General features: G+C 41.6%; 1 protein-coding gene across 14 annotated transcripts in view; it reads right to left on the bottom strand.

Moving 5' to 3' along the window:
* Positions 1 to 22,278: 22,278 nt before the first annotated feature.
* The window catches only part of LOC146374785 (neurexin-1a-like), a 254,486-nt gene continuing 250,134 nt past the window's right edge, over positions 22,279 to 26,630 (bottom strand). For all 14 annotated transcript variants that reach the window (XM_084949142.1, XM_084949137.1, XM_084949141.1 and 11 more), the window contains one exon: positions 22,279 to 24,142. In XM_084949142.1, coding sequence (XP_084805268.1) covers positions 23,838 to 24,142 — 305 coding nt within the window. In that variant the 3' untranslated portion in view covers positions 22,279 to 23,837. The remainder of the gene's footprint in view (positions 24,143 to 26,630) is intronic.

Raw genomic sequence — 26,630 nt, forward strand, 5'->3', positions numbered from 1 at the left:
ACAGGCAAACTCATCCACTACAGATATGTGGTTAAAAGTTTATTACTTATAAACCTTAGAGATTAGGTTAGCATCCAAACCCACAGACATAAACTGTCGGCAGATTAACTTTACTAAAATGATTGCAGCACATATATGTATGCCTTTTACTTAATTCCTCCAAGACAATAATCTCGATGAAATTTACTATACAAACTGCCTATTATGATCGGATTATCAACATCTATACAGATTTTGGGAACACAGCCCAGTATCAAAATGTGTAATAAACCCATGTCCATTTCACATTTGGCCTCTCTAAAGCATGAAATGAACATGCAGGTGTTAGTTGCAGTAAGCTATAGTAACAACAGAGGGAGATATTTTATTTTAAGCCAACAATCACAGGAAATCATTTAAACCAGCATTATTAACACATTTGACATGGAAACACATATTAGCCGCCTAGATTATTAAGAAAGACGCTAATAGTGCCTGATTAACTGATTACGTTGTTTTATACAATCAATATGTAGCTTACAAAGAAGAAAACCATTAAATATATGTTTTTATTTTTCCTTTGTTTGGTGCTTATAAACAGCTGTTTTAGTCATCTCGCCCGTCTTCCTCCCATCACCCCTGAGGCTGCCCCTCCCTGACCCGGGTTCTGTTGGAGATTTCTTCCTGTTAAAAAGGAGTTTTTCTTTCCAAGTGCTTGCTCTCTATTATTGTAGAGTCTTTACTGTTGTTGTGATTGAATTGAACTATTTACAGTGTTACAGTAAACATCAAAACTATAAAATGATTAATTAACAAACGTGTTTTTGGCCTTCTCTGTCACAGATCTGGCAAAAGCCGTCCATAGTCAGAATGATATCTGCTCCAGGTCTACTGAGTAATTTCTTTGGATTGGGCTCTTGTTCTTGAAACCATTGATGCAGCCAGTCTGGCTATTAATGGGATGTGGAGCCATTAAAATGCCAATAAGGGTAGATTTCTGCAACTTGGCATATTAAAATAGAGAGTTCTTGATACTGTCCAGCAGCCATGAGACTGTGAGTGTTAAAACACTGGTTTCCCATCATGTAATTCAAATGAAACAATGCACAGAAACCTGACAACAAATTTCAGACTTTCGAACTCATTTTGGATTGGATGGATGAGTATTTTGGTCTAAATAACCCAAAATGTGATGTCCACATATGTGGACGGCAGGTCCTAGGAGGTTAAGATAGAGGAAATGCCATTAAACTACTAACTTATATATTAGGTCATAATTCTGATTCTTCAAACCAATGAATTGTCAGGAAAACAGAGTGATAGCACCCAGTTATTCTTTGGTAAATGATAACAGGCAGCTCTTCCCCATTCACTACTTGTTTAACTGTCCCACTATGAATACAAAAGCTTATCATTAGACAATTTTGAGATTGGTTTTCAGTCGATGATTTCTTCTTTTGCTCTCCATGAGGACTGCTTGTCTGCGTGTACTCAAAGAAAATTAATATAATACTGCTTAGGCTACGAATGGATTGCAAAAGCTTCTTGTGCCACAAATTCTTGCCTATATATTCTACACAATCATATCTGTTTATAGAGATTTCTATCTGAGCTGTAAGCCTTGTTTTCATAAAATAACACTCTACTACAATCACTGGAGTGAAAGAGTCAGTGTCCCATTCACTGATCTGTGGTTCTGTGCATACAGTGCAGCTGACTGAAGCAAAGATAACTGCAGTCACATGAGGGTGTACTTGTGAACAGGGGAGACCTTGCTATAATTATGGTGACTTAGTGCAATGTTGACAGTATGTCTGTGCTATGCACTGCTTATTTTCAAGACAGGGTGAGAGCAGCAGAGCAGCCTATTAAACCGCGGATAGAAAAATGGCCTTGCTTTTATATTTTCCGGCAGTGATGACTCAATTATGAAGGCAACAAGCACAAGTATACACTTCCTTCACAAGATAAATATTAGATTTTGACCTTGTCCCGGACAATAAAAAAACAGAAAGAAAAGGAAAGGAAAGGAAAAAATCCCCACAGGAAGCAAGACCTTTGATTTCATTTGAACTTGTGGGTATATCATCACCAGCCCATCCCAGCTCCCTCCATGCCTTCTTCCCTTCCAGCACTCCCATACTAAGAAGCAGTGCATGACACATTTATTTTAAGTATTGTGTTCAAAGGAGGTAATTTACCTTCTTTTTTCCTCAACATATTATATACAGTTTTGTACCAAACCAGCAACACCAGAAAGCATCTGGTCTGTGTATGGCCAAGCAGGGGTTGCACCCCTACAGGGTTAAGGGGACACCTATGAGGTCCTCTCCTATTTGCAAACAATAAACAGAAATACTTTCAAACCTGTCAACTGAAACAGCACTTGCAATGTTTTGTGCGATGGCTTTGTGTTCCAGTCAAACTCTGGACCTCCAAATAAGCATTAATCAGACTAAATAATTTTGTAGATCAATCGCTGCACATTCCTCCTCACTCCTGCTACTCAGCTGCACACAAGTGACTTTAATAAAACGATAAACTTGAAGCAGCCAATTTTTTACCTCTTGAAAATAACGATTTTACTTTCTCAAGTTTCAGATTGTGTTTTGTTTTGTTTAATTTAATATATTTATTGAAGGTAAGAGAGGAAAAACAACATGGTTTGACAAATCTTAGTCACAAACCAAGAAATTAAAAATAACCATCAATAGAAGATATTAACATTTTTCCCCTGATATATATTAAATGAATCATTAAAATTAAGTTTAAAAGGGGTCAATAAATACATGATCGACAAAAGATGGGAGGGCAAGGAGGGTCACTGTCATGAGACAGGGCTTATAATGAACTTAATGTTTTGGTGTCATGGTGGTTAGCATTGTCACCCCACAGCAAGAGGTTCAAATCCACTCTCCCCACATTTCCTGTGTGGAATTTACATGCTGTTTACGTGGGTTCTCTCTGTCTCCTTTGGTCAGGTTAATTGGTGATCATAAAATAACCATAGATGTGTTTGTGAGAGTGAACGGTTATCTGTTAGCAATACAACAAACTGGCGGCTTGTCCAGGCTGTACCTGGCCTCTCACCCTATGACACCTAGGATAGGCTCCTGCCTCCCCGTGGTGGCTGGAAGTATGGGAATCCCAACATGTCAACCAAAATCTTCCTAATAACATCAAATATGGGATTTTAGTTACAAACTCACAAAAGATTAAAAGCAAAAACTTGAAATCAGCGGGGGGAAAAAAAAGAGACTGAAAAAAAGAAAAATATTTGAATGAATTGCTATAAATATCAAGTAACCTCTGAGCAAACATCATAAACACTAACTAAGGATTTGATGTGGGCAGTTTTCCTACGTCACCCTTAAATTGGCATATGCTGGCTCTCTTAAGTTGGCAGTCAGTTATTGAAACTTTGAGAAGCTCTGCATTCAGAAAAGAAAATAGAAGAAAGAAACGACTCTCTTTACAGACTTGGAAAGAAAATGGAAAGGAAATATTTTTATTATTATTTTATTGCATACCACAATTCCACCATCATGCGCAAATCAAAGGCTATTCTCTAGAGAAAATCTTTGAAGACCTGTCATCAAGGAAAGGACAGACATAATCTCAACTGTACAACGCATTCACAATATCAGTACTTTTCTTAATCTTTTACTATTGCACATTATTGCTCAGAAATACTAAAAGAACTGATGCAAAATAAAACCCCACGTCACATTGATCCAAGGATATTAAATATTGATTTCAGCATTGTGATGGTTCCCAGAAGCCGAAAATGAATTTCATTGAAAAGAACATATTTAATTCGAAGTACAAAGATCGTACCCGTTGGCACAAATCAATCACTTGTTCCTCATCTTCATCGTTATCACTACCGCCACCATCATCACCAACACAACAAAGATAATGATCGACTCCATCTCACAGGCAAAAGGGAATGTGCCTTGTGCTAATGAGATCCGTCCTCTAAGGCTATGATTAGCAGTCGGCTGTCAAAGACAAAGTGCATATGCTCTTCAGATAAGACAATAGATATGCAGGATGAGTCTATCTGCATCATGACCTGTGCTGCACTTTATTTTCCGGAGAGCTGAAATTTCATGGAACATCACAAATAATTAAAAAGCAATTCCGCCTCAAATGAGGGAAGACTTTCCATTTTGAGAGGGAAAGAACTTATGTGCATCACATAAACCACTCAGGAAAACTTCTGTTTAAACTCGAGCCTCATTGTATTTTATTCCAGCAAAAGAAAAATGCTTTAAATAAAGCCTTGTTGTAACATACGTCACATTTATTCAACATCAGCTATTGCCCACATGATAATATTCTATTATGACACCACTGTGGCACTGCTTTAAAATGTTTAAAAATAGCATTTCAATTGAAAGACTTTAATCTACTTTATTGAAGTACAGAATTTAAAGTATTAGACTGCAAGCTGGACAACACAGTGGGGTCTCATCAGTTGTAGAAAGTAGGGCAGGACAGGGAAAACTTAGCTGAGGTTGTCTGGGTGACGGCGAGCAGGTGGAGATGTGATGGGGGTCCGTCGCAGAGATGTGAGTCTCGAAGGAATAATGAAAGCGTGTGAAAGCAGGTGTGGTGTAAATAATAGCCCAAATAACCAAGAATGATGCGTGAATGCAGATCATGCTTGTTGAAACTACACACATCAGAGTTTCGTCTCTTTTTCCACAGACGAACACCTTTTTTTTTTTATACCTACACTTAACACTCTGTAATAAACATCGGCATACATTGACCAGTGATTTGAACACCCTTTAGTCTCTAAGAATATTTTAACTGTACATGACAGTTCAACAGGTTTCTGGAAACAGTCATTGCCAGATTTTAGGGTAGCTCTTTATGATGCAATTTTCCCTTTCCAGACACCCCACAGGTGCTCTTTTGGATTTGGATCTGTGGAGCAGGCAGACCAGTTCAGTACAAAGAATTCATTGTCAGGGAACCAGTCAGAGATGGTATGAACTGTCCTGACATGGTGTGTTATCCTGCCGAAAGCAGCCGTTAAAGAATGGGTGTACTGTGGTTACAAAGGCATAAGCATGGTCAGAAACAATACTCAGGCAGGCTGTGCCATTTAAATGATACTCAGCTGGTAAGAAGGGGGCTTAGTCTGCCAGAGAAAAAGAATAAAGAATAAGAAAAGCACCTCAGCGCACTGGATGCAGAACATTCCAATGTTTTCATGTTGTTTACTCCGGATTCCCACCTGGCAATCTGAATGTCACAGCAGGAATCAAGACTCTTCAGACCAGGCAATGTTTGTGAAATCGTCCATTATCCAATTTTCATGGACCTGCACCCCAGTGTAGCTTCAGTCCCCTGTTTTTAGGCAACTTTTTTCCCCCTGCAAACCTTGGGTGTAACGAGTGGCTATATGAGTTGCTGTTGGAACCACTCTAGCTATTCCTCTCTGACCTTTGCCTTCACTGCAGCATTTTCCCCCACAGAAATCTCACTGTATTTTTTTCCCAACCACTCTGTTTAAACTCTCAAACCCTGAAATAATCAAGCCAGCATGTTTGGCACCAACAGCTATGCCATGTAATTACTTCACTTTTCTTCCTCATTGTGATGCTTGGTTCAAACTTCAGCAGAACCTATTGATTATCTCTATATCCCTCCATGCACTGAACCCCCGCCATGTGATTGGCTGATTAGATATTTGCTTTAATAAACAGCTGTTAAGCGGCTGGAGAGAGGGTTTCCAGTGTAGCAAAGAGGATTTGCAGTAGCTCAATTCCAGACTTAAGTTTCAGATTCAGCGTGGCAAATGTCAGGTTAATGTGAGCTATTATCAAGCTGCAGGCTATTTGTTCACAAATATTCAAATATTAGACACTGATCATAACGGCAAACAGATATAACCCTTTTTCCATTAACAGTAACCTTAGTTCTCCCCAGGCAATAAAATATGTGTCAGTCAGTGTCAAGGCTGTTCAAGATACTTCTGCTTCCTCCCCCTACCTGCAAAAGCTCAAATAAAGTTTATTTAATATTGGATTTTAGAAGTGTGGTTTGTGCCTGTTGTTCCATCACGAAACCTCATAAAAGCAAACAAGTGAACTCTGGTGAATATTGTTATGTGTATCTAGTATAGCGCACATCATTCAATAGCAATATATTAATATAACTTTAATCAAGTCACATACAGCCAGAAGCTAAACAGAAAAGTATTTCAGGGAAGGAGACATTGACTGAAGATCAAATCCTGGGAGCAGATAAAAGTAATGTGGACAGTTCAAGGCTAGTGACAATAGTTTACTGCCACATACAGCATCAGTGCAGCTCAAAAAATACTTTTTATTGATGATTTAATTCATAAAGGTAAACTTTCACATATTATATATTCATTATATATCAAATGAAATATTAGAAGCTTTTCAATTTGATGTTTTTTTTTAAATCTTAAATTAATAAAATATTGTGGCGGACCACCAGGTGGCTCCACTCACACCCAAGTTGAAGGGAAGTGCTGGGGTGGAGATTTTGGCGCTTACTATATGTGAAATTCTGAGAGTCAGTTAATAAAGTTGGAGTGAGACACTGAGACCTCTCCTGTCGTTATTACATACCTCCACATTGGTGACCCCTGTAGCGAACATGCAAAGGCTCGACAACGAAGCCAGCTCCGGCCTGGAAGCATCGGCTGCCGCCAGACTTTCACCTCCGCCGATGGCTGCGTTTGCTGTGGCGCTTAAATTGCCGGATTTTTGGCTTCACGATCCTCCTTTATGGTTCGTGCACGTAGAAGCTCAGCTTGCTCTTCGTGGAGTTTCAGCCGACGACACTAAATACCACCATGTGGTAGCCTCACTTGACCCGCTGTCAACCCGCCGCGTGATGACTCTCCTCCGGGACCCCCCAGCCCAAGGCAAGTACGCCACCCTCAAGGCACTGCTGCTGCGGCGTTACTCTCTCTCTGATGCTGAGCGGGCCGAGAAACTCCTTTCCCTCGCGGGCCTGGGCGACAGCACCGCTCTCGAGCTCATGGAGAGCATGCTGTCCTTGCTGGGCGCGGATGACGGAGGATTTCTCTTCACCCACCTCTTTCTCCAACAGCTGCCGGCTCCAGTGCGCGCTGGCCTTGCCAACTCCCCGCTGTTGGCCACGAAGGATTACCGCTCCCTTGCGGAAGAGGCGGATCGCATCTTCCTGGCTACCAGGAGTTTCGGCGTCCAGGCGATTGTTCAGGACTCACCAGCGTTTTCCCCCGCCCCCTCACCGACGCTCCAGGGGCCCTCCGACTCGTCCACGGTGGCCGGAATCGCTGCACGGCGGCACCGCGGAAAAGGGCTTTGCTTTTATCACCAGCGTTTTGGAGCGAAGGCACGGCGCTGTCTCCCGCCTTGCAGTTTCCAGACCCAGGGAAACGGGCATGTCAGCGCTCTGTAGCAGCCGCGACCGCTGGCAACAAGGAAAGGCTGCTTTTCTTAGAGGACTCACGCTCGGGGAGGCGTTTCCTGGTGGACTCCGGCTCACAGAAGAGCCTTCTTCCCCCGGCTGGCTCGGACAGGCTAGCTGAGGGCTGCGGGCCATTGCTAACAGCGGCTAATGGCTCTCCCATCAAAACCTTCGGTGAAAGGTTGGTGACTGTTTGCTTTCATGACCGTGACTTTCAGTGGAACTTTGTTGTTGCTGCTAGCTCTGTGCCTATAATAGGCGCTGATTTTCTTTGTGCTCACGGACTGCTGGTTGATGTTGCTAACAGACGTTTAATTGATGGTGTGTCATTTTCCTCATTACCCTGTTTGACTCGGGGTGCTCAGCCCGTGGTGCATGCTAACTCAGTAGATTCGGGTGACGTTTTTCAGTGTTTGCTTTCTGAGTTTCCCTAACTCACTGTCCCCACTTTCTCGAGCACGGTGACGAAGCATGGGGTGGAGCATTACATAACTACAGTAGGGCCCCCGGTGTTCGCGCGCGCCGCCTCGACCCTGCCAAACTGGCTGTCGCTCGGGAAGAATTTGCCACCATGGAGCGTCTGGGCATCGTGCAGCGTTCGAATAGTGCCTGGGCTTCCCCGTTACACATGGTGCCTAAATCTGATGGTCGGTGGCGACCTTGTGGAGATTTCCGCCGTCTTAATAATGTCACAGAGAACGATCGTTATCCCATTCCCCACATCCAAGATTTTTCCGCCCATCTTGCGGGGACCTCGGTTTTTTCGAAGATCGATTTGGTACGGGGATATCACCAGGTTCCCGTGCGCGCGGAGGATGTCCCCAAAACCGCCGTAATTACACCTTTCGGCCTTTTCGAGTTTCTGCGCATGCCGTTTGGCCTGAAAGGTGCCGCCCAAACCTTCCAGCGGTTGATGGACTCGGTCTTGTGCGGGCTGCCCTTTGTTTTTGTATATCTTGATGATATACTGGTGGCCAGCAGCTCGAAGGAGCAGCACATGTTCCATCTGCGTCAGGTTTTTCAGCGTTTGGCGGAGCATGGACTGATTATTAATCCGTCTAAATGCCAGTTTGGGTTGCAGGTTCTCGATTTCCTTGGGCACCGTATTTCCGCCGAGGGCGCGGTTCCGTTGCCTGACAAAGTCCGAGCTGTTTCGGAATTTCCGCGTTCCACGAATGTTAAGGCACTGCAGGAATTTTTGGGGATGGTGAATTTTTACAACCATTTTCTCCCCAGAGCGGCACATCTGCTGAAGCCCCTTTATGGGGCGTTAAAAGGTAAGAAAGCTAATGACTCCGTTGACTGGTTTCCGGAAAGCATCCAAGCGTTTTCTGATGCTAAGTCAGCGTTAGCTAATGCTGCCCTTCTGGCCCACCCATCCCCTTCAGCGCCGATTGCGTTGACCACCGATGCGTCGGACATAGCGGTGGGTGCGGTGCTGGAACAGCGAATCTCGGGTGTCTGGCAACCGCTCGCCTTTTTCAGCCGTACGCTGCGTGACAGCGAACGCAATTACAGCGTTTTTGACAGGGAGCTACTGGCGCTCCACCTGGCGACTCGTCATTTCCGTTTTTTTCTCGAGGGTCGTCACTTTACCGCATATGTGGACCACAAACCCTTGACGTTTGCCATGTCCAAGGTTTCTGATCCATGGAGTGCACGCCAGCAGCGCCAGTTGGCAGCCATTTCTGAGTTTACCACGGACATTCGGCACGTGGCTGGTAAATCCAATCATGTGGCTGACTGTTTGTCCCGTGCGCTGGTTTCTCCCGTCTTTCTCGGCATAGACTACTCTGCCATGGCTGCCGATCAGAGCGGTGACCCGGACATCCTCGCGCTTAAATCCACCCAGACGGGCCTCATACTGGAGGACAGACCCGTGCAGGACGGTGGTCCCCTCCTCGTCTGTGACGTTTCCACCGGCCGCCCTCGCCCAGTGGTTCCCGTTTCCTGGCGTCGTCAAGTTTTTGACTCGGTACATGCTCTCTCTCATCCGGGGGTCCGGGCCTCTGTTAAACTGGTCAGCTCTAAATTTGTTTGGCCAGGCCTTCGCAAATCTGTTAGGGAATGGGCGTCGGCGTGCATTCCCTGCCAGCGTGCGAAGGTTCATAAACACACCAAGGCGCCCCTGGAGCCGTTCTTCATACCCGGCAAACGTTTCGATCATGTGCACGTCGATCTGGTGGGTCCTCTGCCGCAGTCACAAGGTTTTACGCACCCGCGGACATTACGTCAGACAGAGGCCCCCAGTTCATTTCCGAGCTTTGGTCGGCCATGGCTGATGGACTGGGGGCTAAAGTCCACCGCACAACAGCATACAACCCGCAAGCTAATGGGATGTGTGAACGGTTCCACCGGTCGCTTAAGGCTGCTTTTCGCGCCTCCTTAAAGGATGGCAATTGGGTTGACCGCCTCCCGTGGGTTTTGCTTGGGCTGCGCTCTGCGGTTAAGGAGGATCTCGGCGCTTCCCCAGCTGAGCTAGTGTTTGGTCAGCCCCTCCGCGTGCCTGGAGAATTCTTGCCCGAAAATCCTCCTCCCTGCTTCGATCCATCGGTGCTATCTCTCAACCCGCTTTTGCACTCGCTTCGGGTTCCTGGTCCGGTGCACCATTGCGTGCCTGACACTTTTGTTCCAAAGACTTTAGAGACTGCTAAGTTTGTTTTTGTCAGGCACGATGCCCACAGGACACCGCTGCGGCCGCTGTATGACGGCCCATTCAGGGTTATCGAACCGGGCCAGAAACATTTTGTTTTGGATTTTGGGGGTCGAAGGGAGACTGTGTGTGTTGACAGACTTAAACCTGCACATGTTCTTCCGGACAGTGATGTAGTGCCGGCCCAGGCCCCTCGCCGTGGCCGCCCTCCTTCGATGGCGTTGACAGACTCTGGTTTTCCCCCCCGGACTACCCCCGGACCACCGGCGTTTGAGCCTCCTCCTGCCTTTCCTGCTCGCCTTCACCAGCCTCATTCACAGGATGGACCTTCCTCTGCCTGTTCTCTCCCTCCCAGGTTCAGTCGTTCGGGTCGTTTGCTTAGGCCCAGGGTCCTGGACTGAATAGAGACCTAACTGTGTGTTCAGGGGGGGTATGTGTGGCGGACCACCAGGTGGCTCCACTCACACCCAAGTTAAAGGGAAGTGCTGGGGTGGAGATTTTGGCGCTTACTATATGTGAAATTCTGAGAGTCAGTTAATAAAGTTGGAGTGAGACACTGAGACCTCTCCTGTCGTTATTACATACCTCCACAATATTTCATTTTCACTTCACATTTTCACTCTCAGTTGTCCAGTTGATGTTCTTCGACACCTTCCACAAAGGAAGAAGAGGGTAAACCACAGGAGGCCACTTCTGAAAAGGCTGGGTGTTTATCGAGTGCTGTGTGGATTCAGATTAATGGAAGTTGACTGGAAAAAGTGCACAAGCAACAAGGATGAGTGCAGCCTTGAGAGGGTAATCAAGAAAAGTTGATTCGAGATCTTGGGAGAACGTCATAAGGAGCGGACTTTGGCATTCTAATGTCAAGCCACTCCTAAACCAGAAGCAAGTCAGAAAGTGTCTTCGCTGGGCTGAGGAGAAGAAGAATAGGAGTGTTGTGCAAAGCCCTTTTGAAAGTCAATTTTGCATTTCATTTGAAAATTCAGTCCTAGAGTTTGGAGGAAGAGAAGAGAGGCGCAGAATCCGAGGTGTTTGAAGTCCACTATGAAGTTCCTGCATTCGGGAGAATTTTGAGAACTTTAAACTTCCATCTGCTGAAAAGCTTCATTTATGGAGATGTTGATTTCCTTTTTCAGCTGGATGTAGCATGCTGCCAGAGTGACAGAACTACTACCAAATGGTTTGCTGTCCATGATATTACTGTGCTTGGCCAACCAAGCAGATTAGCCTGACCTGAACCCAACAGAGAATCTATGAAATATTGCCAAGAGGAAGCAGACCACCCAAAATCCTGACATTCTGAAGGCCATTAAAAACCAACCTAGGCCTCAGTAACACCTCAGCAGTGCCACAAGCTGATCGTCTCCATGCAATGAGGCATTAACAGATTAGTTGATTTGTGGTAAATGAGCCCCAACCAAGTATTGAGTCTATAAATGAACATTACTTTCAGAAACTTGACACTAAAACTGATTTTCATGGCCTATAAGCCATAATAATCAAAATTAAAATAAAGGCTTGAATATTTCACTTTACATGTAATAAATATAAAACACATAACAGCTTATCTTTTGTAATTAAATTCCGATAAAGAACAAGCATAATAATTCGTGATATTTACATTTTTCTGAGATGCGCTAGTAGATGTACTTTTGGAATAATTAACTACTAGTGCAAAGTTATTATTGTGGATCAAAATTTTGAGCATGCATCCATTTGGGGAAAACCCCAGCCTCTCCCTGAAAGAATTTGTTTCCCCAAATACGAGTGAGGTCTAAATACCAACGTCTGCAGGCATTAAGTCCCTGCTGCATGGAAGCTGATATGCCTAAATCCTCAGGTACTGAATGTTCTCAAACTTATAGCCAAAAGTTAGAAAACTCCACTTTTCGCTTTGTTTCATTTCCATGTCCTTAACAGTCAGACGAAGCAAACTTCATATAAAAGGGATGGAGGGGGGGGAAAAACTGTCACCTTTATGTTTCCACTGCAGTTTTTCATTGAAGTCAGTCTCAGAGGACAAGTGCTAAGGAAAACATCATTATGTGGGGAGAAATGTACCGGTAATAAACCCAAATGGCACTGAGAGTGGAGTTGTCAACCATGATGAATGGCACCTATGCATCCTGAATGTGTTTGGTGCCCTTGCCATGTTGACTCTCTCTCCTGAGGGTGGGCTCTCGACTGCTGGGTTTGGCCTGGAGCTCCAACCTTAACCTCTCCACCAGAGGACCGGTGCTGTCAGGATGAAGGTGGTGCTGAGATTGCCAGGAAATCTGAGTTACAATTTTTCACTTATTCTCATTTGCACTTCAGTCATATGTTACACTCTAGGTTCCTCCTAGAAGGGAACGTGGAGCTTGTGTGCTAAAATTGTGACATACATGAAAAGAACGGTCCTGTAATTTCCTCTCTTCCCATTTATTTTCACATGTAACAGTTGTCTCTGACTCTCATTTTCCATTTTCGCTTTCAAATATAAATGCAGGGGTCGGTTGTAATTTTGTACCTGCTCTCGTTAACGTATAATAATTTAACGCAAGCACCACAGCGAGGCTCGGTTTAAATACCTTTCATTATATCAGCTTTAAATTAAAGCACAGGTCCTGTTAGACAAATCTGTGAAACAGTAAGCGCTATTCTGCATCATTTCCATACAAAATGCAATGCAAAATATCACATTGTATTCTATTGTAGGACTCTACATGCATGCAGATGCATGTTTAACCAGGTTAGAGCACTCTGTCTCATTCATTCCGCAAAAATGCATCACAGCCGAAATAACTATCTGTAAACAATTCACTTTCATATTCATGTTTGCCTTTGGAGGCAAATGTTTGTGCCTGATGTCAGTGTTCTGCTCCTCTGATCTTCCCTCTTTCCTTAGCAGAATCATCCAGTGCTCAGTCACGTTGGAGGTTACACAGGGACGCACCTCTCATTCACTTTCCAAGTCAATACAGCTTTCTCAGTAAGCCAGCCAACATGTTTCAAGCAGCTAAAGAAAATGGGCTGGATACAGTGCTGAAGCTGCAATGCGCAAAATAGCAATTTTATAATTACTGTCTTAAATTTTATCATTACAGTTTAATAAGTTAGTCATTACATAATAAATTAGAAGCATGACTAAAATTCAAGCACCAAATATTTAAGGAAATGCCTCTTGTATGGGATGGCATATGTCATTAAAACAATGATAAGCAATGGGAGTGACACCGATCATTATAAAAATTCAAATGGGCACTAAATCTGTAATATTATCTTTTAAACCAGAATGTGAGTGCCTACTATTCCATTACAAAAAACAACAGAGTTTCGAGTATTATGGATAGCTACAAATGGTTGTGGAGTTACGCAGCCTTCCTAAATGGGTGTTTACAGATGCGCCGAGTGCTCTGAGCGAGTGCTGTGTTTTTAGATCCTACCTGCCTGTAAGATGAATCTTCCTCTGTAATCTTGTGAGACTAAACACTTTTGCTATTTGAACTCCAATTCATTTTTGTTTCAGTCAGATTTATTATCATTTCAGATCCATGCGTAATTATATCTATTTTAACCTGGTCAGAGAGAGTTGCCTCTATTAAGCAATGTTGATTCATAGCAGACCAGCATGGGGTTTCTAAACAAATACTGAATAAATGAAATGGAAGCTGATGTAGTCTGGTGTACTGCTGTGAAATAGAATCCATGAGACGTGTCTCAAGTTCGGGGAGAGGGCATGAAAACGGGAAAATGGATGATTATAGAGAAAGGGAATTACATTAGCGTGTCGAATTAGAGGGACGTCTGGTATATCCAGCTGAGATAGAAGCAAGGAGCCTGAGTGAGGGGGGTGAGATGGCATAAGATGAATGCAAAAGACAGGGACAAAGACATTGTGTGTGAGCGTGAGGATGCAGGGGAGGGAGGATGAGACAACAGGATAAGCACGTTGCTAAAAATACCTCACCAACATTTTTTTTTTGTTCATTGCCATAGACTATGCATGCTGAAATAAACCCGTGAGCTCATAGTTGTTATTTAATTATTCCCTTTGTTTGTGTACAGCATATACAGTGAATTTCAAGAGGGTAAAGGCTTGAGTGAGTGGCTGGCTACCGAGAAAGAACAGAAGTGTCAAACCACTGAGCGCAAATTAAGGAAAACAACAATTATATCAATATAACTGATATAACTTAAAACAAACAATTTGCATCTATAATGCAGTTTAGACACAAACCCTGTCTGAATCAATTATCAGATATTTAAACCTGTTGTCTTTTTGGATATTTGACTACTGCTATGTTGTGATAAGTAGGCATTTATATTGTTTGCATGGGGGAACATCATGCATGGGAATGCCAGTTCCCGTCAACTTTTTGCGTTTCCTTTCATTGCGTTAAAATGGATCCCATGTTGGCCACAGTGATGTTAAAAGGAAGGTCAGAAAAGGCACTCATCTTGTTTTGTAGGCCTTTGGGATGCACGCACAGGAGGTTTTGAAACAAAACAATGCAAATACAACATGTTTAAATTTTTAACCTTTTTTTTAACCCCTCACTTCTAAGAAAAATAATTTCAACATGTTCCACAAATATAAAGACCCTGAACTCCTTCTTACTGACAAAAAGCGATGCTCCCTTCCAGCATCCCAGCAGCTGAGCATGCATTAACCATGATCGTCTTGACCTTTAAGCACTCTAACAGAATCCCGCCCTGTCCTCTTGATGATATACTACATTGTATACAGAGAGATGCTACAATATTTATCAACGTATAGATTCGCTGGTTTCTTGTGCAATAATTGTGAAAACAGTCAAGGAGACCGTAAAGTACCCTCTAACTCTATCCTTCTTTCCCAAGTCTTTTTCACTTTAAGCGATCAGCTATTATGGCGTTGTTGAAGAAACCTGCATGATTTTCTCTGTGATGGTGCTGTTTCAGGCTGATGCTGTATTGTAGAGCAGTCCAGTATCCTCATTCGAGAAGTGAACACTGTCTATAGCACTACTGCACTACTTTCTGCTTATAATCCTGCAATACAAAGTGGGATTTGAGGGATTTAAAAATGACATTTGACTGACTTATAGTCTTCACTGACTATACTGATAAGTATGATTTCACCAGTTCATCTCAAGGTGAAATGCGGGTTTCCAAATTTTATTTTGAAAACATCTTGTGCTTGCTGAGATAGGACAAAAGCAGTGCACCGCCTATCATCTAAGATTACCAAAAGCTATGACTAATATGCTGATGCATGGCATGGTATAAAAGGATGCAGAATGCACAGTAACCCTGCTAACAGAGGGAGGCAGATAGGGTTGGATAATCGTCTCCATAGTCCAGTAGTTCTATAGTCCCCCTGTGAGATCGCCAATAACCAATACCATAGCTGCTGGGCTTAACATGCACTCATTAAAGCAGAGCTATTGGCTCTCCATAATGCATAGTGTGTGGCCCACAGGCAAATAGAAAAAAGACGAGAAGCCTGCTGCTGGTGGTGAAAGAGAGAGAAGAAGAGGAGGAAGAGAGGGAAAGATATGCTGGGGGGTTTATTTCCCACTTCCTTCATGAAGAGAATAAAGTCTGCTATACCAGTGTGAGCCTTCTTTACAGATACTGATGAAAGATTTAGCTTTCCATAATTAGTTACCATAAGTGGATGGAAATCAGCTGACAGTATTAAGTAATAACGTTTGGTCGGCTCTTGTTTTTCAGTTTTTTTCTTTAGACCTTTACTAACTCAGTAAATCTGGTTCATAAAATGAAAAAGGATCACCCGTCTCTCCTCCACTCTTCGCTGTGCCTTATTCACACAGAAGCAGCAGAGTTTTCCACCAACAAACACAGAAAAAAAGTGAAAAAAAAGGAAGAGATGAACTGGCGTCTCAGCAAATGCATATTTACATGAGCTACATTAAGCTCTAATTTCAAACTAAACCAACAGACAGTAATACCCTCCTTCTGTTTTCCCTCATTTCATTCCCACACATACATTCATTTCAAAGACTGGATAGGTGCACTGGATGGATGAGTCAGTATGAGCCGGCAGATGAGGACACTGCAGTGAACACAGGAGTCACAGCAGCTGGAATTAGCCCCTTAAAATGTAGTAAAGGAAGTAAAAGGGAGCTGCCGTCTTATTCCAAAATAAAATTGCCGAAACATGCAGTGAAGCGAGAATTTACAAGGAGAGCATCCACTGGTCCAGAGAACGTTTCTTTGTGCTCAGACTGCAAAGAGTTTGAAAAACTTCTTCATTGCTGTAAATGTAATTTTGTGACATGTCCATATAAAACCTGAATATGAATATTGTGTCTCCGTTTCTCAGCCACATTTGCGAGCGTCAAAATTATAATTACATTATGTTGCAGTCACGCAAGGGAAAGCTCTGATTAGACACTGCATGACTATGTGCAGTAAACTTGTAGTAAATAATCAGTGCCTTTGAAATAGTTGCTGCAAAGACAGGGACCACTAACAGTCAGTTGCTGACACAATATCCCATTGAAAAAGCACAAAAAAATTCCACATATTCCAAATACTTACTGTGTAACACATCAAACGCATTGCATTTTTGCAAAAACTTGTCCTCAAGAAAACATTCCGTGAGGTCGACATCAAGCGATGATGAGCTGGTCCTGATGTTTCTAAATACTGAGATTCTGAGTTCATCCAGTTGTGATGAGAAGGAAGCAGCAGGAATAATTTCATGGTTTGATCCAGGAGCTGAAGCTGTATCACGACAGCTTTTATACATATTTCAGGTTATCACTGGAGCAGTTTGAGCTGTTGATTTGAAAAATAAATGTTCAAAATTCAACCATAAAAATTGAGCTGTCAGTCTGAACGGCTGGATTGAGAATGTGTCCTAAAAATTTGACATGCAAAATGTTTACAGGGATTTTATGTATCTGATGTGTAAAGGCCTTTGGTTGCAAATAAGTTACTGTCCTAATATTACTTCAGTGTGACTGAGCCTTTAGAAAAATTATTAAATGAAATGAAAAGAAAAGAAAAATGAAAATCATGCTCCAACCTGATTTGACCGCCCACCTATCCCACATGGTGATATGACCTTTGAAAGTTTACCCAAAATGAATATTTTAAAGTTTTCAAAATTGATTTATCAGGGAACATAAAACGTCAATGCTGTTACTCTATGTCACGGGTATAAAAACTGGATCTGTTTTCCTATTCAAAGTTTTGATACAAACCTGAGTCTGGCTTTAGGCTCAAAAATGTGCAAAAAAATAATGCAAAGAAAAAAGAAAAAAATTTAAACCCATCCCTGTAGTCTTCAAGGTTCTGTATAAAAAAATCAAAGTATGGAGGGAAACTTTGAGATGTCTTCAGGAAATATGCAAAGTTTTTGTGCAAAATTTTGAAAAGTGCTTATTTTGAGGGGGTCAGGTGGGAGGCACTGATTGATTTTTCATAGAATGACTCAACAATCCCCGCTGAGATCATAGGTTGAATTCACTAAACATGCATGCTTATTTGTAGTTCAACAGAGCATGAGTAATAAGAGACGAACAACAAAGCTCAGCACTTCACTGTCACGGCTCAGTAACACTGAAACAGCAGACGGCGTATCTAAAGGTGGAGAGACAATAGTGTAATACTGCAGGAGATCAAGAAAAGTTGTTGATGAGCCACTCAAAAGGGAAATTTAAGACATAAAGACAGTTGGAAGCTAAGTGGTTAAATGTGCCAGTGTCGGTCCCTAACAGAGCTAACTGCACCAACAAGAAGCAGGAGCAGAGGAGAAAAGACTTAGGTTGAGCAGCTTTGCAGCCTTTTCCAGTGAAAAATCACCCCTTGCAGCCCAGTCATTCAACAAAGGAAGGCTCTGGTATCGATTAGCAGGGACCAGAATATCACCAGCCTCCCTGCTGGATAAAGAGCACTGTTGTGCTTAACAAAGCAGACTGTACTGTAACTCTAAAGTGAGTGACTTCTAAGTGAAAAAATTCAATACAGCAGCATTGGACTTGTTACAGCTACATAGGAGTCATCATCTGTGTTTTAGTGTTAGTACAGGATACAGATGCTAACACGGTACCTTAAAATGCTGCTTGCATAAGTAACGATCACACCTAAACTTATGAGGAGGCAAATCATGGAAGAATCTCCTTGCAGCCTCTAGGATACAGTTGCATTTGAAGATGCTGAATGAATAACTTAGTAATTTCATGTGTAGCATAAAAACCCAGCAGCATGATTCTGTTTTGTGGACGAAAACAGCTTAAAGCGAACACATTAAAACAAGCAAAAATAACAAAAAAATGTTTGAAAAATGAAAAACACCACGTGAATTTCAACCAACCATCCTTGGATATCGGAGCAGGTGGGGTTGTGTTTGTTCTACAAAACCGCTATTAGCAAGTGCAACTACTGCCCAGGCATGTTCTCCCATGCAATATCACAACAATTCACACTTTCATTGATGTGAATCCGTTGACCAGCACATGCCACAACCAGTGTGAGACCGCAGTCACTCTCAAGTGACACCAATGTGTGAATGACCCATAAACGGACCCCAGTAGAAATCAGCAGAAGCGAAGATGCTGCTTGTGTTATGTATGACGTGTCAATTTCCTGTTAATTTTCTAATTTTACAGTGACGGTTATGCACTGCGTTATCCTTTAACAATGTGACAACAAGTCCACAAGGGTTATGCAGTATTTTGTCAGAAGTCGTGCATGTTATGCACTTTAACAGTGCACCACTTTTCACCGGTCATTCAGCTGACAGAAGCAATAACCTGCTCCAAACGCTCTGCTTTGGTAAGTGATCAGAAAATAGGTTCATTTTCCTTTTCTGAGTTTTTACTATCAAGGGACTATCAAATGGGTAGAGTATTAATTTGTCATATTCAGATGAGTTTTGGTTATTTCACATGAGCGATATTTGTCGCTGTGTTTTTTTTTTGTCTGCACTCTTCTCACTGACTTGAAAAAGATGTCACATGTAACCTTGTACTAATCAAATTTTACCAACACTTGAGTCTGTCAGTCACATCTGAGAACAACCACATCTATGCAGTCCCCGCGGAGAAGTTAAGTGGATGTTTTATTAATACTTTTAACAATTCATTTGTTTCTCCTTTATTTCTGTGAATATTAGCAAATATTTCATGTCAGTTATGTTTTGAAGCTGACTTTCCCCATATTTTAACTTTCTGACTTGCTTGTTATCTCCTAACAACAACATCTGGTATGTATTTAACTCGAGCTACTAAACTTGTTTAACTCTAAATTTAAGCAGGAGTATGACATCACCACATACCCTGCCTAAGTGTCTTCGGGCAAGCATTAGCCAACCAAAAAGACAAAGTTCAATCTGGAAATCAGTATCATCACATTACACACTATCACATTAGATAGCTTCTTGAGCAGCTGATAAAGAGCTATGACAGTGGGGAGGACTCTCTTGAGGAAACTATTTGTTGAAAGGATTTAAATCCAGCTCAGTGTCTGTCACACCTTTGTGCTTTCACAGGAAATATCCTGTGAAATCTCAAAAGTGGCACTTTCAATAACCTTTGTCTCTGTTCATGCCCTTGTGGAGTACAGGAACTAAAACGATGCTCCAGTGTCAAGATTGTTAACCTATTACTTTGGGGTGGATTTTTCATTGTGATTTAATTTAACCAAGCAAGAGAGTTGGCACCTTATCTGATGAGCAATGCGCAGTTTATACACAGATAACTAAAGTAGTTCAGGTCTGTTTAAAAGCAGCAAATAGTGTGGGTTCAACATACTTTCAGGGATCACATCTGACTTTTTTCAGGTCTATTTTACTATTCAGCTTTTTTAAACCTGCAAGCACGGATGTGTCACATTCACAGGTTCTTTTTCATCATTTACTATCAGTCATGAAACGCACAAATAGCCTCCTGCTTGAAGAGTAGTTCCACCAATTTTACATAACAAAATCTGTTTAGAGCCTTGCAGACATACGGCTGCATACTGAGAAAAATGTGACAAGTCAAATGTGGGAAAAAAACCCTGCATATCTGCCAATAACTATTATTACTAAGTAACATCAGAGATATTAAAAGAGAGAGATGTGTCACTCACATAATCCTAAAATATAATATATATTCCACCACCATCATAGCTGTGGTGGAGGAAGCAAGGCTTCTACAATGCAAACAATATAAATGTATTACATTTTAAACTTTATTTTGTTGCAACTTTTTTAAATGTTGGTGATTCTATACATGCAGTTCATTTTATGTCTTGATGAACATCGAGTCTAAAGTTAATTTTGATAACTCTTCAAAATAAGTGCTAAGCAGCATTTGAAGATGGACGTGGTGACACTTTCTGCAACGAGTCTGACAACAAACGAAGTGTTAGAAAGCACTGCTAGTACATCTAACTACACAAGAGGTCATAATATTTGTAAGCACATCGCTTCAGAAGGCACCAGAGGTTAAGCTTAGTGACTTGAACTGGGGAGGTCCTAAGTTTCTTTTCCACTAGTACTTACCCAGCTTGACTCGACTTGACTCTACTCGGTTTCTGTCATTTTCCATTACTATTGAGTACAACCTCTATAAAAGTCCAGGATGTAATTTGTATGTGACACAAACACAACACAATAATGGAAGACATCGAGGGGAAGGTCTACTTGCTGCTCGTTCTATGGCTTTGTCATACTCGGAGACTAGCATGACAAAGAGACTCAGTGATGGTTTTTGTGCTGTAATTTTTCTCACTGCCAGGTTTAAAAAATGTGGTTTGGGAGAAGGAATCATCAAGCAATGCTATTTACTGGCCAATCGGTGGTATGCATTCTGTTGATGTCACAATTGTAGATCCACTCAGCTTGCTTGGAACCTCAGCCGAGCAGGTACTAAAAAGACCTCCATGTGACCTTCATGGAATGGGTTTCCATTTGTGAACAGCTGCCTCCAAGTCTTGCATCACCAAGCACAATGCAAAGCATCGGATGCCGTAACCTACGACACCACTGGACAGTAGAGCAGTGGAGATGTGTTCTCTAGAGTGTCAAATCACACTTCTCCATCTGGCAATCCAATGGATGAGTCTGGGTTTGGCCATTTCCAGATGGAAACCGTACTTGTCTGACTGCACTCTGCAAGTGTAAAGTTTGGTGGAGGGGGGGATTGTGGTGTGGGGTTGTTTTCAGGAGTTGGGCTCGGCCCATTAGTTCTAGTTCATGCTCCCAACTTTGAGTGAGCGTGAAAGTTTGGGGATGGCCCCCTCACTGTTCCAACATGACTGCAGACCAGTGCACAAAGCAAGGTCCATAAAGGATTAGCAAGTTTGGTGTGGAAGAACTTGACTAGCCTGCACAGTCCTGAACTCAACCCGACAAAACACCTCTGGGATTAATTTGAGTGGAGACTGTGAGCAAGGTCTTCTTGTGTCTGACCTCAAAAATGTGCTTCTAGAAGAATGGTCAAAAATTCTCGTAAACACACTCCTAAACCTTTTGGAAAGCATTCCCAGAAGAGTTAAAGCTGTTATAGCTGCAGAGGGTGGGCTAACATTAAACCCTATAGATTAGAATGGGATGTCACTCAAGTTCATATGTGCGTGAAGGCAATATAATTTTGGCAATATAATGTAGAAACTTAGATCCTGCATTTTTTAGTACTTCTGCATTGGTGAATTCTTCAAGCTGGCGGTTGCTGCCAGCTTTTTGTAGCTGATAAATAACAATGGATGCCCTTGACTCAGAGTTGACTGCAAATGTCAAACTGAAAAACAATCGGTGCATATTTAGATAGAAGGGAGCTTACTAGATCAAATAGCCACTGAGTCATTTCTGCTTGAATATGGCGACATTAGCAACTCCTACTATAACACACCTGAGTTGGATTGTGAGTAATGTCGCCCCCTCCCCGGATTTGACAAGGATCAAGATAAGAGGAACAAAAGTTTTAAAAGGCCGTCCGTCATGAGTAGACAGTGTTCTAGCAGTCCAGTCGGTGTAGCACTCATTTAATGATGTAAAGAGTGCTTGCCTGATGACAAAATGAAAGTCATAATACCTGCATGTAGCTCTGACACATTTTATCCATAGTCTGGTTTTAAGTTCACTTCAGTCATATTTTATTCATTAGATTTTTCAAAAAAAACCAAAAACCCTCATTTTTATGACTCATTTTGATGTGGAGTACAAGAAGAAGTTCAACTGAACATGAAATGCTTGAAGAAATAAAAAGAGGAGCAAACAAAGAGAATTCATGATCATCATTTATAGTTCATGGTCATTTTTCCTCATACTCATTCCAAGTACAGGTCTCTGGAAAGCAGAATTGACTGACAGAATGACAGAACAAACACAGAACAGTTGAAATGGAGACTTATTTGAGCTATTCTCCTCTGGGTTTTGTGTCAGCCCAAGCGCACACTGGACAATCTTATAATACCACTTGGAAAACACACACACACAGCAAGTTAATTTATCTTTATCACTGGCATCATCCATCATCATCATCATCAACACTCATATTCTAGGTCTTCATTCTCACTCATGTAAGTCAGGATTGAGCAGGAAGGCAGTGATTCTACCAGGATCCTTAAAAGAGAGCCACACAAGTTGTCACACCTCTCCGCTATCAACAGCTTGTGCAGGTTTCAGGTTAGGCTATTACTGGTCCAGGTTGGAATTTGTATAAAAACTATATAGGAACACATGTAAAAACAGGGAGAGATTCAAATTATTATCCAACTGAAAAAACAAAAACAAAATGCAGATGTCCTCATAAAATCTTCTATGTCTAGCAACACTTAATAACATTTATGTCTTCTTTTTGTCCTTTTTTTAAAGGTTTTATTCCAAAACGGCTGAGGAGCAGTTATAGTTTGCATCATCTATACAACAGGCTATAAAACACCACTTTGTCACAGTCCAGAAAGCACATATAGATGTGGTTGTATTGTATATAAACATATGTACTGTAATAAGATAATTTTGCGTGCATGGCTCCTGAATGATCACCGTTGAGACATCTGCGGGATTCTGAGCGAAGTCTCTCCTTTGAGTTCACACAACGTGAATACGAAGGCCTCCAGATTTCTTCCTGGCACAACTCACATATTCTTTTAAACCAAAGTCTTCAAGAGAAGCTGCCATCTGTTCTCATCTTTGCACTGCAGCAGCCCTGCCTGCCAGGTAATAGTCTTTGCAGGCCATCTCTGCCTCTACCGTGAGGACTTTTGGCTGATTCCTCGTCTCTGACTTAAATGTCATGTGATTGATTTTTTTTTTTAACTCCTCTTCATCCTCTTCATAAATGTTTGGCGTATTTTAATGTATGTATTTATTTATGCATTGTGCCATTTTACCTAGAAAAAGTCCCAGCAACACAAACACAGGCAATGTAAATGGAACGTTAAGTCTGCTATGCTGTCACTCCATTTGCAAAGTGCATCTGTGCTCCTCCGGAAACACAGGAGTTCGATCACATTATCGTGGCCAAAGAACAAGTCACAGATGGGTTAATGGTGTTTTGCTGACATGTTAGATATGTATTTAGTTCATTTTTAATTGTTGGCAGACCCATTTTTCCTCCAGTCTTTTAACCTCAGTACTTTCTGTCCAGCGTTTAAGACTGAAGAAAGTTATTTTTTAATTTTTTTTATTTACCATGTTTTTTTTTTCAGCTTTTCAGAGCAATGTCTTATGGGGGGAAAAATGACTAAATAATGTTTGTATTTGTTGTTATATTACACAAGTCCTGATTTGTCTTTTTGATAAATGTTTACGTTGGCCTGACAAAGACCAGAGCTTTGACAATCACACATAGTACTCCTTGTCCTTGTTCTTCTTGTTCTTGCTCGAGGTTTTCGCTGTGTTGACCTGTTTCTCTTTGACCACGGTTCCGTTGGACTGTGCCGAGTTGCTGATGTAGTTACGACTCTCGTCTACATGGTAGGAGCCTTCGTCTCTGTTCCGGTATTTATACATAGCATAAAGCAGGATGAGAATGCACAGCGCCGCTGCTGCTACGATGCCGACCACCATCCCCGTAGTACTGCTCGACTCCCGGAAGACCTCCTGTGTTCCTGGGTAACCCTTTGGTCCAGCACCAGTGGGATTGGCTGCAAGACAAAAAAACAAGATTACTACAAAAAAGCCATGTTTTATGTTTCATCATTACTTTGACCGTATTGGTGTAATGAATGAGAGCATGCATTTTCCTATCTGCATGTACAAATGAATATCCCAAATATAATAGACATCAAGACTGACGATTTTCAAAGTACATGCTGGCTTAAATGGCTTTCCCATCAAATAGAAAAGCGTGCAGTCAGACAATGAATAGAGCACAATAGATTGAAATGGCATATAATGGCAAAGATAAGGGGTCCCAGCGAATGTCTTTCTGCAGCGTGATCTGACACTTTAAGCATTTAATATCCCATTGTGATGGCCAAAAGACTTCAAAACGACTCTGACTGTTAAATAAGACACAAATACCCCGAGCATATTTTAAAGGCAACACTTTACATGGTCTGACAGTCACAAAATTACCAAAGAAGTTACAATGAAATGCAACCCTAAGAAGAACCTTCAAAAGAGCCAGGGATGTTTTGTAGACTTCAATATAGCACTTGATATATACCTTCTCCTCTGCCTATAGAGGACTAATCTAAATGTTATACTGGGAATATGGGAATTTTTTTATAAGCTACGATAACTAAGACAGGCGCCACTTCGCCCATAACAACACAGATGGATGGATATATAGAAAAAAAAAGACAGTGGTCTTTTTCTAAATTCAAATGTCAGTAATACTGACAAGACGACTAATGTGTTAATCAATCGCAGGGAAACTCACAACTCATTACATGCTTTACAGCATAGTCATGAATGAACAAGCCATACTTCCAACATTCAGCATTCATCCGAGCAGCATGACTGTCTCACAGTCTCTGAAAATAAATCTTTCAGAAAGAAACAATTCTTCAATTGAATCAGCAGATTTTTGCCAAAGGCTGTCTCGACTTCTTTGGTGGTGCTATTTTGAAAACATGTCAGTCCCCCCCTCCCCGATATCATTCAGTCCTCCTGGCACATCTCTCTGTGTGTTTTTGTAGCAGTCATCATTTCTGGCTAAGCCCCTCTTTGTTGCAATTGTGAAATCCAAACACTTAATGCTAACATTTGGAAATGAAAGCACTCTGTTTAGACTGGATCGGGAGAAAATATCTCAGGGATTTACAGCTGTGTTTAGATCGTAGTGATCTTGATGAGAAGATGTTAAGTTTCTGTTTGTATTTCCAGTGGACAAACTAACAATAACAGAAACAAACATAGATGTGTGGAGATGAAGGGCTCAAATGGCTCCTCTGTGTTGACTGGGCAGTTTTTTGGTTTTTTTTTTTAGCAAGCTTTGCAGATTTTCCACTTTGTTGCTGCTTCTTGCAGCACTTATGAAATGATGCAGTGACTATGCTGTAACACACAGAATCATATGTGTTGATATAAGGGGCCAGTTTGTTACGTAATGCAAATGGTAAAGTAGTCAGTTCACATTTATTCCTACTGTAGGTTTTCATTGTCGCTATTGTATAACCTCGCATTTAAATTTCAAAGGTAATAAAGGCAATAAAGTAAAAGCAGCACGGGGCAAGTGTGCATTTCAAACTTCTGAAAAGGTCCCTCTAAAAGTGGAACAGACAGCTGCAGCTGATTCAGAACTGGGGTAAGTCCTCGCTACAAACAAAAGTGGATCATTCAAGTTCTCAGATCTTTGCAAAACACTACAAAATACAGAGAGTGTTTCAGAACAACAGTAACTTTTTCCGATCTGCAGGTCCATTGTCAGCTTTTCAGAGCAGTCAGAAAGGGAGCGGTGTGCGCAATGTCCCAGGGTACAAACATGTAAGCCGAAAAGTAGAAGTTTGCTTCTCACTGATGTTTTTCTATGTTTATTTATGTCTTTTATTCATATTTTACACGTCACTGTAACTATTAGATGAAGAGCTCACAATGTCATTTAAAGATGATATACTGATACTTTCTAATGAGAAGTAATTATACATTGAAACATTACAGATGCTTATATTAGTTGCCATTTATGCTCACATGAACAGCAATGGCAATATTGATCAGAACATCACGAGATATTCAATTCTTTGGCAAGTACAATTCTTAAAAAAGATTTAAATACAGTGGTCCCTCGCTATAACGCGGTTCACTTTTCGCGGCCTCGCTGTTTTGCGGATTTTTTTTGTGCAATTTTGCATGCTTCGTTTTTTTTTTGTTGTTTTTTTTTTTAAAATTGCGCATTGTGCTCTGTGTCCTGATTGACACAGAGACATCTGCGTCACATGGTTTGATCTTTGGTTTCATTCTATGATACTGGACTTATTTTTCTACTAAGGTTTGAACTTTGAGAGTGTTTAAACAAGAGAGAAAAGTGTGAAAATGTTCATGCCTGTCTGAGAAAACTGTATGAAGTGTGTAGTGAGGGGTTTTACAGCCTTAAAACATCTACAATAATTGTAAAAAATAAACTTGGCTACTTCGCGGATTTCACCTAGTGCGGGTTATTTTTAGAACGTAATATATAATGTATAATAA

This window comes from Perissodus microlepis, chromosome 13 (assembly GCF_051167445.1).
Source record: "Perissodus microlepis isolate ML-2025 ecotype Zambia chromosome 13, ASM5116744v1, whole genome shotgun sequence".
In the NCBI taxonomy this organism is placed as follows: Eukaryota; Metazoa; Chordata; class Actinopteri; order Cichliformes; family Cichlidae; genus Perissodus; species Perissodus microlepis.